This window comes from Lissotriton vulgaris, chromosome 12 (genome assembly GCF_964263255.1).
Source record: "Lissotriton vulgaris chromosome 12, aLisVul1.2, whole genome shotgun sequence".
Classification (NCBI taxonomy): domain Eukaryota; kingdom Metazoa; phylum Chordata; class Amphibia; order Caudata; family Salamandridae; genus Lissotriton; species Lissotriton vulgaris.
Window position 1 is genome coordinate 720,046,275 of NC_141700.1, and position 13,070 is coordinate 720,059,344.

The 13,070-nt window shown below is 39.9% G+C and overlaps 1 protein-coding gene across 3 annotated transcripts in view; it reads left to right on the forward strand.

The window, feature by feature from the left end:
- LOC147678117 (hydroperoxide isomerase ALOXE3-like) overlaps window positions 1–13,070 on the forward strand; it is a 186,462-nt gene that overhangs the window by 21,974 nt on the left and 151,418 nt on the right. For all 3 annotated transcript variants that reach the window (XM_086945973.1, XM_086945974.1, XM_086945975.1), the window contains exon 2: window positions 10,221–10,425. In XM_086945973.1, coding sequence (XP_086802099.1) covers window positions 10,221–10,425 — 205 coding nt within the window. The remainder of the gene's footprint in view (window positions 1–10,220; window positions 10,426–13,070) is intronic.

Below are 13,070 nucleotides of genomic sequence, written 5' to 3' on the forward strand. Positions count from 1 at the left end.
GTAAGTGGTGGATCGCTTTCGATATATTAGTTTAAATAACCACAGCGAAGCACTTTTCTAGTGTTTATTCGATCGCCTAACCGCTCCGTTGTTTATTTATTCTTCAGTAGATTAACTAGGATCGAGTTAAAGTCCAGTAAGTCTGTTTACACGTTTTTTCTTGTGGCCCTATTAGAGCACATTTTAAAAACACGATGGGAGCACTAATACTCAAACTGATGTACACGGGCTCTACATATAAACACACATATTGCAAAGTTTTATAACATCACACTGAGGTATATAAGGATAATAGAAGTGAATAATATATGTGACTTAATCCATGGATAAATGTGCTATGATTTTAGTTTTTTACTGATGCTCCCTAAAGAACGGCTTCCAGCCAGAAATGCATAGGAACAATTGAGTATACTATATGCAAAAAACTCGATGCTTTTGAAGAATATGCTGCCTTAAAGAATGAAATTAAAAAATGTCATTACTAATACAAATATACACTGGAATAAAAGAATATTTTAGAAACTCTACGAACAATTTTGGAGTCCAATTTCTTTTGAAGGAACCTAAAGGTGTGCCTAGAGGGATGCAACTAATTTAGGTTAGTAGCACATCACTTTTATCTTTTATTTTTTCTCACTGGTAAATTTAGAATATATATATAGATTTTTTTGTGAGTTGCTAGTAAGTTTGGTGCCTTTTGATGAATCATCCCATAACTTTTCATCCTCCTCAACATCTTAGGGGTGATCCATCAAGAGGGGCCAAGAAAACGAGAGGTCCCAAAACATGTTTTCCCCATGCATTTTTCAATAGGAAAATTGAAAAGCAATACAACAAAAACAAATGAATGCATTGTGAGTCCCAATGCAGCCCTGTGGAGAATTGTGGTGGATTTCCGAATCCTTGGTGCAAAAAATTTAAAATATAGTGAGGTTGTCCACCAGTCAGGGCCTGTCCCTGTGCAATAAAGGACAGGGAAAGCTGAAATTCACCAGTTATAATTATCTCAAGTAACTATAACTCATGCCTAAAAATAATTTACTACACCTCTTATGAAATGTTCAGTGAATGCATTAATTACATTTCTAATGACATCTGAAATGACAAAATTGATAACGACAATTTGCGCAAGTTATAGTTACTGATCACTAATAACTGTCACTGGTAAATTTCAATGGTGTTGTTAGTCTAAAATGGTATGTTTTGACCGCCATGTTTACATAACTATAGCGTAGTTTTAAGCTTTGGAATTTGTCAGTAATGTTCTAGGTTTTTTTTCAATGTAAAGTAATATATTATGACAATAAAGTCAGTCAGTCAGTCAAAATACTTTATTCGGTTCATAACAAAAACCAGAAAAGTATACATAGGTCCAAAAAGAGGGAAAAGACATTCAAATGCAATATGGCTAACTAATATTAGCGGCACATAAACTAAGGAAAGAATATTTAACAAAAACAATACAAATTAAGTAACAATTTCATAAGTGAGTTTAAAAAACATACACAATTCTTTTTAATTAAAAGTTCAATAATTAACACACTCTAAAAAGAATATTATCTAAGGCTAACTCATTTTGTCCTCAATCTCATTGCTATATTTAAAAAAGTGGCAACATTAAAAATTTCCCACATATTGGTTAACAGTTGGAGATATAATAGGGCAGGTTTCACTTGTTTGAACCCTTTGTCCTTTAGTAGGGGTACAATACATTTTTTCCGTATATCCTTAAAAAACCCGCAAAAGAACATAAAGTGAGCAGTGTCCATTACAGAGAAACCATCACAAGTGCATAGTTTCAAGTCTGTAACCTTGGTCCAACTAGGGCGCCCCGAAACTGTGATTTTCAATGGTGTTGTTAGTCTAAAATGGTATGTTTTGACCGCCATGTTTACATAACTATAGCGTAGTTTTTTTTCAATGTAAAGTAATATATTATGACAATAAAGTCACTTTAATATATATACATATGCTGAAAACCCCTGTTGGGTCCAGACCCCATGGTGTGGGGTTGGTTGCTGGGCCAGGAAGACTCTGCACCCAACCCCCCATCAATGCCCAACCCAACCCCATACATCAGCCTGGCCCTGTGCCAATCACCTGCAGGCACATAACCCACATTATATAAGAATGAATGAATGAATGAATGAATGAATTAAGGGGAATTTGTAGAGCGCAACTAAGCCCAAGGGTATCAAGGCGCTAGAAAACATATAAATTAAAATGCAGACCTATAGGCTTTACCAAGAGATGAGCACATCAACATATATAAAACAGACCTATTGACTTTGTGAAAAAAATAACCAAAAGATGATAGTAGAGTGCATATTTTATAATGCACAAACTGCAATTTTTATTAATACTGACTGTAACAAAATATTTTAAATAAAGCATTTTCATTTAAAAAAATGTTATTGGTTGTTTCCCAAAAAAGTAATACAGACCGTGAAAACATAAGAACATAGGAAAGAGACATACAAGATTGGACAGTGACTGCAAAGATAGTATTTAAATGGGCAGTAATAAACATTAGCAAATCCAAAAAATAACAAAAAGTGATATAACATAAATCATACATGTTACATATGTAGTATCAGTGCATTGACCCACAGATGATAACAGCCGCTGACTTTGGTAGGAGAGGTGACCAGAGGAGTAGCGTGGAGAGATCAAGCAAAGTTGTATTAAACAAGTTTGTGAATGTAGGGTAGGAGGTTCATGGTGGCTTGTGTACGCTAAAGTAGTTGTCGAGAGTGTCCCACATACGTCTGTTAGGAGGTTGCCACGGCGAGTTTTGAAGTGATATATTATCATCCCCTCTTAGGTTGGTGACCCAATTTAACCAGTAGGTAAAGGCGGCTTTGCGGGTGTCCTTCGAGTTATTGAGAGTAATCTTGACCGCTGCAGTGAGGAGTAGATCTAATAGGGCCCTATCATTGTCAGTAAGAGACACGGCTTTGAGGAAGCCGAATACCAGAGTCAATATCTCTCTGGTGGGGGAGTATGAGAAAACGTTAGAGGGAAAAGCGAAGACTTTATCCTTGCAGTTCCAGCATATTGCGTCATCTCTGACGTTGTGTGAGTAAAGACGCGCTGGAGTCCAGAAAGCTCTTTGGAGCAGCCAAAACTTCATCTGGGAGAGTGCTGGGTTGATTTTGTGTCTCATGGTTGACACCCAGGTTTTGGACCAATCCAAATCTGATATTGGAAAAGAGGGGTGTGATTTCTAGAAATGTGTGAGTTGTTTACTGAGATTAGAGTGTTGCGGGCATATTCATTTATAGATCCAGGAAACCTGGGGGCAAAGTCTGTATAGTTTGGAGAGGTAGTTTGGGAGAGAAGGAGGCCTTGTAGAGAGTTTTGCTTTAGTAATCGCCAACTTTATATTTAAAAAGTTATAGAATTCTAGCGAGTCAAGGTTATATCTGGATTGGATTTCCTTGAAGGAGAGGGGATAAGTCATTGTGTAGTGCTTTCCCCTTGTAAAGTAATGTGTAATTATGCCATAGCGATTCCAAATTAGAGTGTCGTATACTTATGTCTAAGAGTTTGTCAATTTTCAGCAGAGCAATTTTTGTGTTCTGGAAAATGGATTTTGAGCAAGTGACCGTGTTAAGGTTTGCAGTCAGAACGGCCGCTAGAGCGAGGTTCCTTCGCTTAGAACAGGGCACCAGACAGGGCTGCCCTCTTTTGCCAGCACTAAATAAAGCATTTTTTAAACAACAATAAACATGTCTTTGAGTATTTTTTTAACTTTCTTTAGGCTTTAAAATACAATTATAGTACCAACCACAAGCGGTCTCTGCACTGCAGCTGAAGAGAAAACAGCTTCAGATCGGAGTGCTCTAAAAATTATGGTAACCTCTTATGTGGTCATTAATTCAGCATCCAGGAAACGTACACTGATATTATGTTGCTGGAGACTGCTCTGCCCCCACATACTTCCAAAATATTTTAAGAAATATTTGCTGATGCCCCTGCCTCTTCTAGGGGCAGTACCAGGATAATAAAATATAATTAAAACCCCCCGTGCATTATGGGCCTCTCCTTGTGTGGAACAGTGAATAATAAATGATTAGTGAATAATAAATTAATTTGTATTTATTGTTCTTGGATGTGCTAGTCCCACTCAGAACCATGACACTTTATTTAAACTTTGGGGCAGCTGCGGGAGCCCGAAGAACCCCAAGGCCCCTGTGGGTTCCACAACCAAAATCCATCCTGAGTGCCGGCGGGAGCCGGTCATTATAATTTGTACCGTGGTGTAGTGCTAGAGGCACTCTATGTTTTGAAACCATGTGAGGACCTTTGACTAGCATTGTTTTAATTTACTTTTGGTGTTTTACTTTATCCTAACTTGAATGTATGAAATAATTTTTCCTGCATGTGCCTTTTTCCTTGAAGATGTCTTTCATGTAATCTTGTAGTTTTAAAGTGGGAGAGCTATCACAAAGAAGAACAGCCTTGCCAGGAATAGAATGTGTGGGATGTGCATTTGAAAGCATGAAAGAGATAGAGGTTTGGAATGTACTTCTTGGTCTCAAAGTGCGGTGTTATAAGCATTGGTGCTCAAATGTGCATTATGTTGTACATTGGGAGATGAAGTGTGCAGTGCTGTAGGCAGTGGTGCACAAATGTGCATTGTGTTGTACATTGGGAAGTATTATGAACTATTGGCTTTGACATGCCCTCAGGTCAACTTGAAGTCTGACTCCGACTTGCTTGAGCTTTTTGTGCGCACAGGCCCCAGATTACTCACATTGTTTAGGTTATTCACGTTCAAGTTTGTTTTATTTTCTGTGGTTTTGGAGATTGTTGAATGTACTGCTGGAGACTTTCGTAAGCTTATGCAAGCTATAGCAAACTGCAATATCCCGGGGGTGGGCACCCTGGGACATTGCTGGAGCTAGCCCTGGGGGGTGGTGGTCCCGAGGGCCATCTACGGCACCATGAGGGGGGCCGCGTGGCCCCCCCAACATTAATTAAACCCCCGGGTGGTGGTAGTCCCCGGGGCTGCGTGGACAGCGCGGCCCCATATGTAATTAAATATAGAGTTGCCCCAGGGCTTTTGCGGTCCCTGGACTGTGTGGGTGGCCAGAGCACCCCCATGCAATATAATTTATTATAGCCCCAGGGAGGCGTCAGTCCCTGGGGCTGCATGTGGGCCATGTGGCCACCCGCATTTCCTTTGTGTTCATCCCCTGGGAGGTGGTGGTCACCGGGGCTGCGGGGGGCCCTAGTGGCCCGTCAAGATTTTGAATTGCCCCCGGGTCCTGGCCCATCCCGGGGCCTAATTAATTGAAGCATGGGAACCTGCACCTGCTTGCACAAATTGTCAGCCGGATCACAGATCCACTGCAATTCCTGCCCCAAAAAGTTTTTTTAATGCATTTGAGTCCTAGGGGGTCAGGGTGTTTGCACCCTGCCCCTTTTTCTTTATTTTTTAAGTTTTTTCTTGTGACTACCTGGTTTGAAGTGATGGCAGCCAATAATATCTCATGCTCAAAATTAGGAGGGGTTGTGGATCCACCACGGCCTCAGATGTATATCTAAGAAATCTTTAACTTTCTCAGGAACTACCAAATGGATTTAAACCATTTAACAAAGAAGTGCTTTCTGGACTAAGAGCTCCCTTTCTGCCTATTGTGGTATAATTCTGTTCAACAATTCAGGATGCAGCCGTGCGTAAATTTGCCATGGAAATTAACAGGGAAAAAAACCGTTTTGGGACCCCCCCTTTTTCTCGGCCCCCGCTTGATGAAATTTCGAGACAACATCTAAAGTGACTGCACCAAAATCTAACGCTCTTCCTATGTAAACTACATTCTAACAATAACTACCTACTGGCGACCGCGGTACTGGTAGATCTCGAGACGAGATCTGACTGGCTGCCACCGCATCAACAAAGGTGCTATGGCAGCCATCTTAAGACTCGAAGACTCAGTACCCTGTACTCAGACAAGGCAACAATATGTAGTGTGTGTGTGTGTGTGTGTATTAAGGGTGGGCGTAAAATCCGTTTCGCAGGCGAATTTGCGGATTTTCCGCGATTTCGCGATCCGCGAATCTCGCGAAATCGCGGTAAAATCCGCGAATCAGCGGGGACGAATTTTCAGCCAAGCAAGGGTTACAGCAGCAGGTGCAAAAGTTGAACCTAATTTCTTTGTAACCTTTTACAAAAGGGTTACAAACAAATTAACATCAACTTGGACACCTGCTGCTAATTGCTTCCTGGCGCCTCGTTGCCTACTTGCAACTATTCTCTGACCCTGCTCTGACCCTTGAAGCAGGGTCAGAGAATAGTTACAAGTAGGCAACGAGGCACCTGTCCAAGGAATTAAACCTCATCAGGAAGCACTTACAGATATAAAAAACAGGAAGAAGGGAGAGGATGGCAAGAACACCTATTTTGAGTTGTCAGGAGGGGTTAAACTAAAAGAGACCTTTACAGCACAATTTTCATATGCATTTTGCTAAAAATAAAAAGCTGTATGTTCTGTAGGGGCAACTCAGGAATCTGGCCCTTCAGAGATACGGCCTCTCTTTCTTTCTCTCGTTCTCTCTCTCCCTCTCTCTTTCCCTCTCTTTATCTCTATCTATCTATCTATCTATCTTCTATCTATCTATCTATCTATCTATCTATCTATCTATCTATCTATCTATCTATCTATCTATCTATCTATCTCTCCCTCTCCCATAAACGACTGCATGGGTAACTTCGCTATGCAAGCGGCTCGCGAAGACGCAAAAAACCCCGCGAACACGCAAAAAACGAAATCTGCAATTTTTCACAAATTCGCGAATTTTGCGGATCGCGAATTCGCAAATCCGCAAATTCGCGGATCGCGAATTCGCAAAATTTGCCCATGCTTAGTGTGTATCAATTTGCCTCTCACATATAAAAGAAGATATCACCTCTGTGCCAGACTGTTCCCCCTTCCCATTCCTTACTTGATAAAGACAGGTAGAAAAAGTTGTTACCCTATGTCCCATGCTAATTATTTAATGAATTAGCTCAGGAGATTTTGTTTTCCAGTGACACTCTTCACCCTTTTTGAGTCTCTGACAACACTGTTAATTGTAAGATTTCGTTTTTAAAGTAAGTCTTTTTCTTTTTCACATGTATTATTTTTAGTCTTTTCCTTACCATGTAAATAGCCTTGATGGTACATATAGCTTATTTTAAAAATATTCAGTAGTGTAAAATGTTGTGCTTCTTTTTAAAACCATATAAACCCTTGTGTCCCTTCACCACTACAGCTTTCAAATGTGTTTAGAAATACACCATAATCTGACTTAAAATACTCCCTTTGTACAGTGATGGGTTTTTAGGTCGAGATATTTTTAGCTCTGAACTATTGCAGGGGAAACAACCACTCTTGAACAAGCGGATTCCTCCCCGGATTCCATGCAGTTCATGTGAGAAAAGCGTGCACAGAAATCCGCTACCCCACCAAGCAAGACAAGCCAAGAACATCAAAGCGACTGGCCGCTTTGAGTCCATTTGCCACCAGCCACTTCACGCGCTCCGCAGGTCATGAACAGGACCATCTGCTCGTGAATGCTGGCATGCTTGCCCAGCCCCCTCACAGCGCTCGTGGCACATGCATTCCTTGATTGAGGACTTGTAATGCATCCTCGTACTTCCTCTTAGCCCTGAATTTCCTACTTCTGCACTTGAGTGAGTAGCACTAATCTTTTAAGTGAAGTGACTGAATCTGAGCACGTATGGGTAAAGATGTCTTCAAGGGATTTTGTTGATATGGTTTAGAATATTAAGTTGTATAAACTGATTTAAGACACAAATAACTCTAGGTCTACTGTGCAGTTAAGCAACAATAATTATTGATTAAATTAAAAATAGTCACACAGTGATCTAAATGTAGAAAGCGGAAACAAACGGGTGTATATATAAATAATTGTATTTAATACAGTTATAAAAAAATCAAGTGGAAGGGTACAAAAAGTATATATAAACAATGTTACAAGAAGCAAAAATTATTAAAAAGTAAATGAAGCCACTTCATTGGAACAATTGTATGCTCTTTTCTTCCTTAATGGAATAGATGTGGTGAATTTGATGAAGAAAGAGCGTAGGTCGACGTTTCGGTGTCTTATGAGCTGTTTAATGAGACCATCTTCAGGACAATTTCAATATATCTGAAGACCCCTAAGAATGATATAGAAATTGAATTATTACATATTCTATATCATATCTGATATTAGAGCAATATACATTATTTACAAATATTTACATATATATAACACCCGTAATATACAAAGCCTTAAATGGGTTGTATATTGTTAATTGCATACATTTTCAAAATTCAATACATAATAGTGGCCTGTTTAGTACATTCTGTGTCATTCAATAAAGACCATTTTCTTCGGTAATAGGTGATATTTGATATACACATTCAAAGTCACAACATATACTTATCCTGTTGTTTCTAGTCTTATAGATCATGATACAAATTGCAACTCTATCTATCTATCACCCTCACTCTATCTATCGCCCTCACTCTATCTATCGCCCTCACTCTATCTATCTATTGCCCTCACTCTATCTATTGATCGCCCTCACTCTATCTATTGATCGCCCTCACTCTATCGATCGCCCTCACTCTATTTATCGCCCTCACTCTATTTATCGCCCTCACTCTATTTATCGCCCTCACTCTATCTATCGCCCTCACTCTATCTATCGCCCTCACTATATCTATCTATCGCCCTCACTCTATCTATCTATCCCCCTCACTCTTTCTATCTATCTATCACCCTCACTCTATCTATCTATCGCCCTCGCTCTATTTATCTATCGCCCTCACTCTATCTATCTATCGCCCTCTCTCTATCTATCGCCCTCACTCTATCGATCTATCGCCCTCACTCGATCTATCTATCGCCCTCACTCTATCTGTCTATTGCCCTCACTCTATCTGTCTATCGCCCTCACTCTATCTATCGCCCTCACTCTATCTATCTATCGACCTCTATCTATTGCCCTCACTCTATCTATCGCCCTCACTCTATCTATCTATCGCCCTCTCTCTATGTATCGCCCTCACTCTATCTATCTATCGCCCGCACTCTATCTATTGCCCTCACTCTATCTGTCTATCGCCCATCGCCCTCACTCTATCTATCGCCCTCACTCTATCGCCCTCACTCTATCTATCTATCGCCCTCACTGTATCTATCACCCTCACTCTGTCTATCTATCGTCCTTACTCTATCTATCTATCGCCCTCGCTCTATCTATCTATCTATCACCCCCACTCTATCTATCTATCACCCTCACTCTATCTATCGGCCCCACTCTTTCTATCTATCTATCTATCGCCCTCACTCTATCTATCACCCTCACTCCATCTATCGCCCTCACTCCATCTATCGCCCTCACTCTATCTATCGCCCTCACTCTATCTTTCTATCTATCTATCTATCTATTGCCCTCACTCTTCCTATCTATCGCCCTCCCTCCATCTATCTATTGCCCTCTCTCTATCTATCACACTCACTCTATCTATTGCATCACCACAGCATCACTCAGCACCACCACAGCATCACTCAGGGGCACGACAACATCACTATGCAGTACCACAGCATCACTGAACGCCACAGCATCACTTGTCGCCACCACAACATCACTCAGCGCCACCACAACATCAATCTGTGCAACCATTCAACAACGACTGGTAGAAATATGTTCTCTCAATGTTTCAAGCTTTATTACAAATGTCACAAAAAGATGTTATTATTTCACTTCTGTTCTTGGATTTTCGTCACAATAAATTACACTGAACATAATCTTCACAAAAGTTATTTACAAAAGTTTAATTACAATACCAATAGCTCAAACTTTCCTAAAGCGAGACCTATTGCATTGAAAATGCTTGTTCAATTTGCCACTTTTTAGATGTAAATGGAATTTCTGGTTGAGTAATCAGACATCACTTGTTTTGGGGAAGATATTTAGGTCATTTGTAATCTGCAAAATATGTTGCATTTTTTCGAATGTTAGCTATTAGCAAGAATTTGAAAAATACAGCCCTTGGTATGCTAATTAATGTATTGTTTGTTGAAACATAAGAACAGTGGATTCAAGAAACTGAGAATTGTCTTTTTTGAAGATATTTAAATGTTCTGGTGAAAGGTATGGTACATCTAAATGGAAAACTGTACAGTAAAATAATGCTGCTCTTTCTCTTACTCTTCAGACTGATAAGTACCACATCCATGAAAAACAGGACCTGGGGCATATTGAGCTCATCCGCCTTCACAAGGAGCCCTTTTCCTTCTTCCCTCAGGACAGCTGGTTCTGCGACCAAGTCACTGTTGAATCTCCTTCAGGAAATATCTACCACTTCCCCTGCTACCGCTGGATCGAGGGGTACATCACACTAGAGCTCCCAGAAGGCACAGGTAGAACACTGCTTAAAATTAGACAATAGTATTCAAACATTCCCAAATCTGCTGTCTTACTGATGACTTGTAACTTTTTCAGTTTTGGATTTCCTAGTTTGTGTTAGATTCTTATCTGGAAATGAAATAAAATCAAAATCTGCTGGCAAAGAATCACAACATAAACATATCTAGTAACAGCATACAGGAACAAATATAGTTACTCATAAAGATCTCCATTAAAAAAAACACACACAAGTAGTAGCTGGGCTATAATTATAGAACTAAAAAGTCATGGAAAATATGCAGTGAACTGAATTTGTTTTAAAGGTAAATATATATAAACTCCCAAACAATGGAATTCTCAACAATTGTGGTTAGATCTGTTTGAAAGTTCTAAAGTTCAACTGACAACAGCATAGCAGAGTGAGCATTGAGGCTTCTGTTGATGGGAATTAAAATGCTACTGCTTCAATTATCGTTTGCTGTGCAGTGTGGTATGAACTAGGGGCATTTGTGAAGTTCTCAGACTTGCAACATGTTTAAAAATAAAATCTTGCCTAGTTTGAAAAACTTAACACTCTAAAGGGGCAATAGGGACAATTTCAACAGCCCTTTGTGACAGCAAATTTTGGCCCCTGCGGGCACAGTATCTCTCCCTGTTAGCCTCGCTCCCTTCTGACATCACCCAGGGTTGCTTGACAGCCGCCTTCCCCCCCCCCCCTCCCCCCCCCCCCCCCCCCCACCACCACCACCACCACCGTTACTTCCCCACACCTTGGGCATGTCTTATGGGTAAAGATTTGACACAGAAGTCATTTAGTTTTTTTCTTAAACGGATAAGTGAACATATCTTCTCTTTCTATACGCTAAAAAACAAATATACTCAGAAAACCGACAAATGGCTTGAATTCCCAAGACTAAGAAGCTCAAGAGATCTCCATTTGGAAACTTGGCCTTTAATTACTTAAACTCCTTCAAAATGAAATAGGATGTATGTTACATAATACAAACTAGGAATTTTACTTCCCAACAAATATAGTGTTGAAGTGAATAACCTGATAAGTGATCCTTTAACTCCTGTGAACATATGGAACAGGTTTGCTGTCTGACCTATGTTCTTTTCAATATGGACATGAATAACTCAGTTATCAACCTGGAGAAAGCATCAGATCGAAGACCACGTTTACCAGACAAAAGATAAACTTTCTGCTCTATTGTTATTTTTTAGTTCCCGTCACCTACAGATGAAGGCTTTTAATTAAACCTAAACAACCAAAGAAAAGTACTGCAGTGTGTTGTTCCTAAAATCAAATGTATAATCATTCAGAATAAAAGAGTATGCAACAAACATTTTATTTCAAAGATGAGCTCCAGGTGTATGCCACAAATTCTTACCTTGCAACAGTTGTCTCTGGCTGAACCTTGGACTTGTCCCATTAAGAGCAGTTGTTCTCAATACGACATCTAATTCCCTGTAAAATGAATCTGTAAATTTCTAGACCAAAATATTATAATGAAGTTACTTTTTGAATAATAAACTACCTATGACTTGGTATAAATGAGTGCCCGATCAATAGGTAATGGAATAGAAGGGCAGAACGTTTTGAAGAACAACCAAAAATGATATGCTCTTAAAATCAAGAAACTTTTTCTCAGAAAACCCATAAATGGGTCAGATGAAGTACACAATGTTCTTGCGGCTGAAATGGGAAGATTGAAAGCTGAAATGAGCTTTGAAGCTCTCCCTGGGATAAAGTTTGAGAATGTTAATAAACATTTTACTTTTCAAATTGTGAAAGCAAACATTCAGGTCCTTCTGTGAGTGGTGGGTGGTTGCAAATTAGCTGGTAATTTTCTGAATACATGCATTAATTGGAGCAAGAGACAGGCAGAAATGGTCTTACCCTAGCTTCAGTTCTGATGTGTATAAGGGATGAGCAGGGCTGAGAACTCTAATCTAGGATTCAGCCACACTCAAGACAGCCCAGCTCCAACTAACGCTTCAAGAACCTTCTCACAGAGCCCAGTATTGTGCAGAGCAGCATAGAACTTTGCCAAAGAATTGCTATAATTTTAAAGATGCAATGGAAATTGAGTGAGTGCACAATAGTACAACACATTTTATAAGGGAAAATAGGAAGTTAGAATTCTATCGGATAGGGGGTGCAAGCATCAGACATTCTTTGAAAACATCCCCTGATCTGGGAGAAGGTTGCTGAATCATAAGTGCTTGGGTTCAGATGTCAAATTATGGATTATGGTATTTCAAAGTCTAGCCACCTGCACAGCCAAAGATCAGTCACCATATTTAATGCTCGTGAATGATCCTTAATGAATCAGCAGGGTGGATGATGATCAGCGTTTTGTGGCTGGGGAATAGTGTGGGCCAGTTCCTGTAGGTGTCCTAAGATTTCGAAAGAGTTGGCTTTATGGACTGCAGAGAACCTTTGATTTGATCCTGAATTCCACCGGGAGGACTTGATGATGCCTTCATGTTTGCGGAAGTTCATGCACAGTCTGAGTACCTGGGCTTGTAGCGGGCGATAGATTTCTGATAGGGACTAGTAAAGTTGATGTTGCAGTACTCCCAATGTGCTGTGACCAGGACTCTTGTCAACTCCATCTTATGGTCCGTTTGGAGTACTGGAAGAATTTTTTTAAGT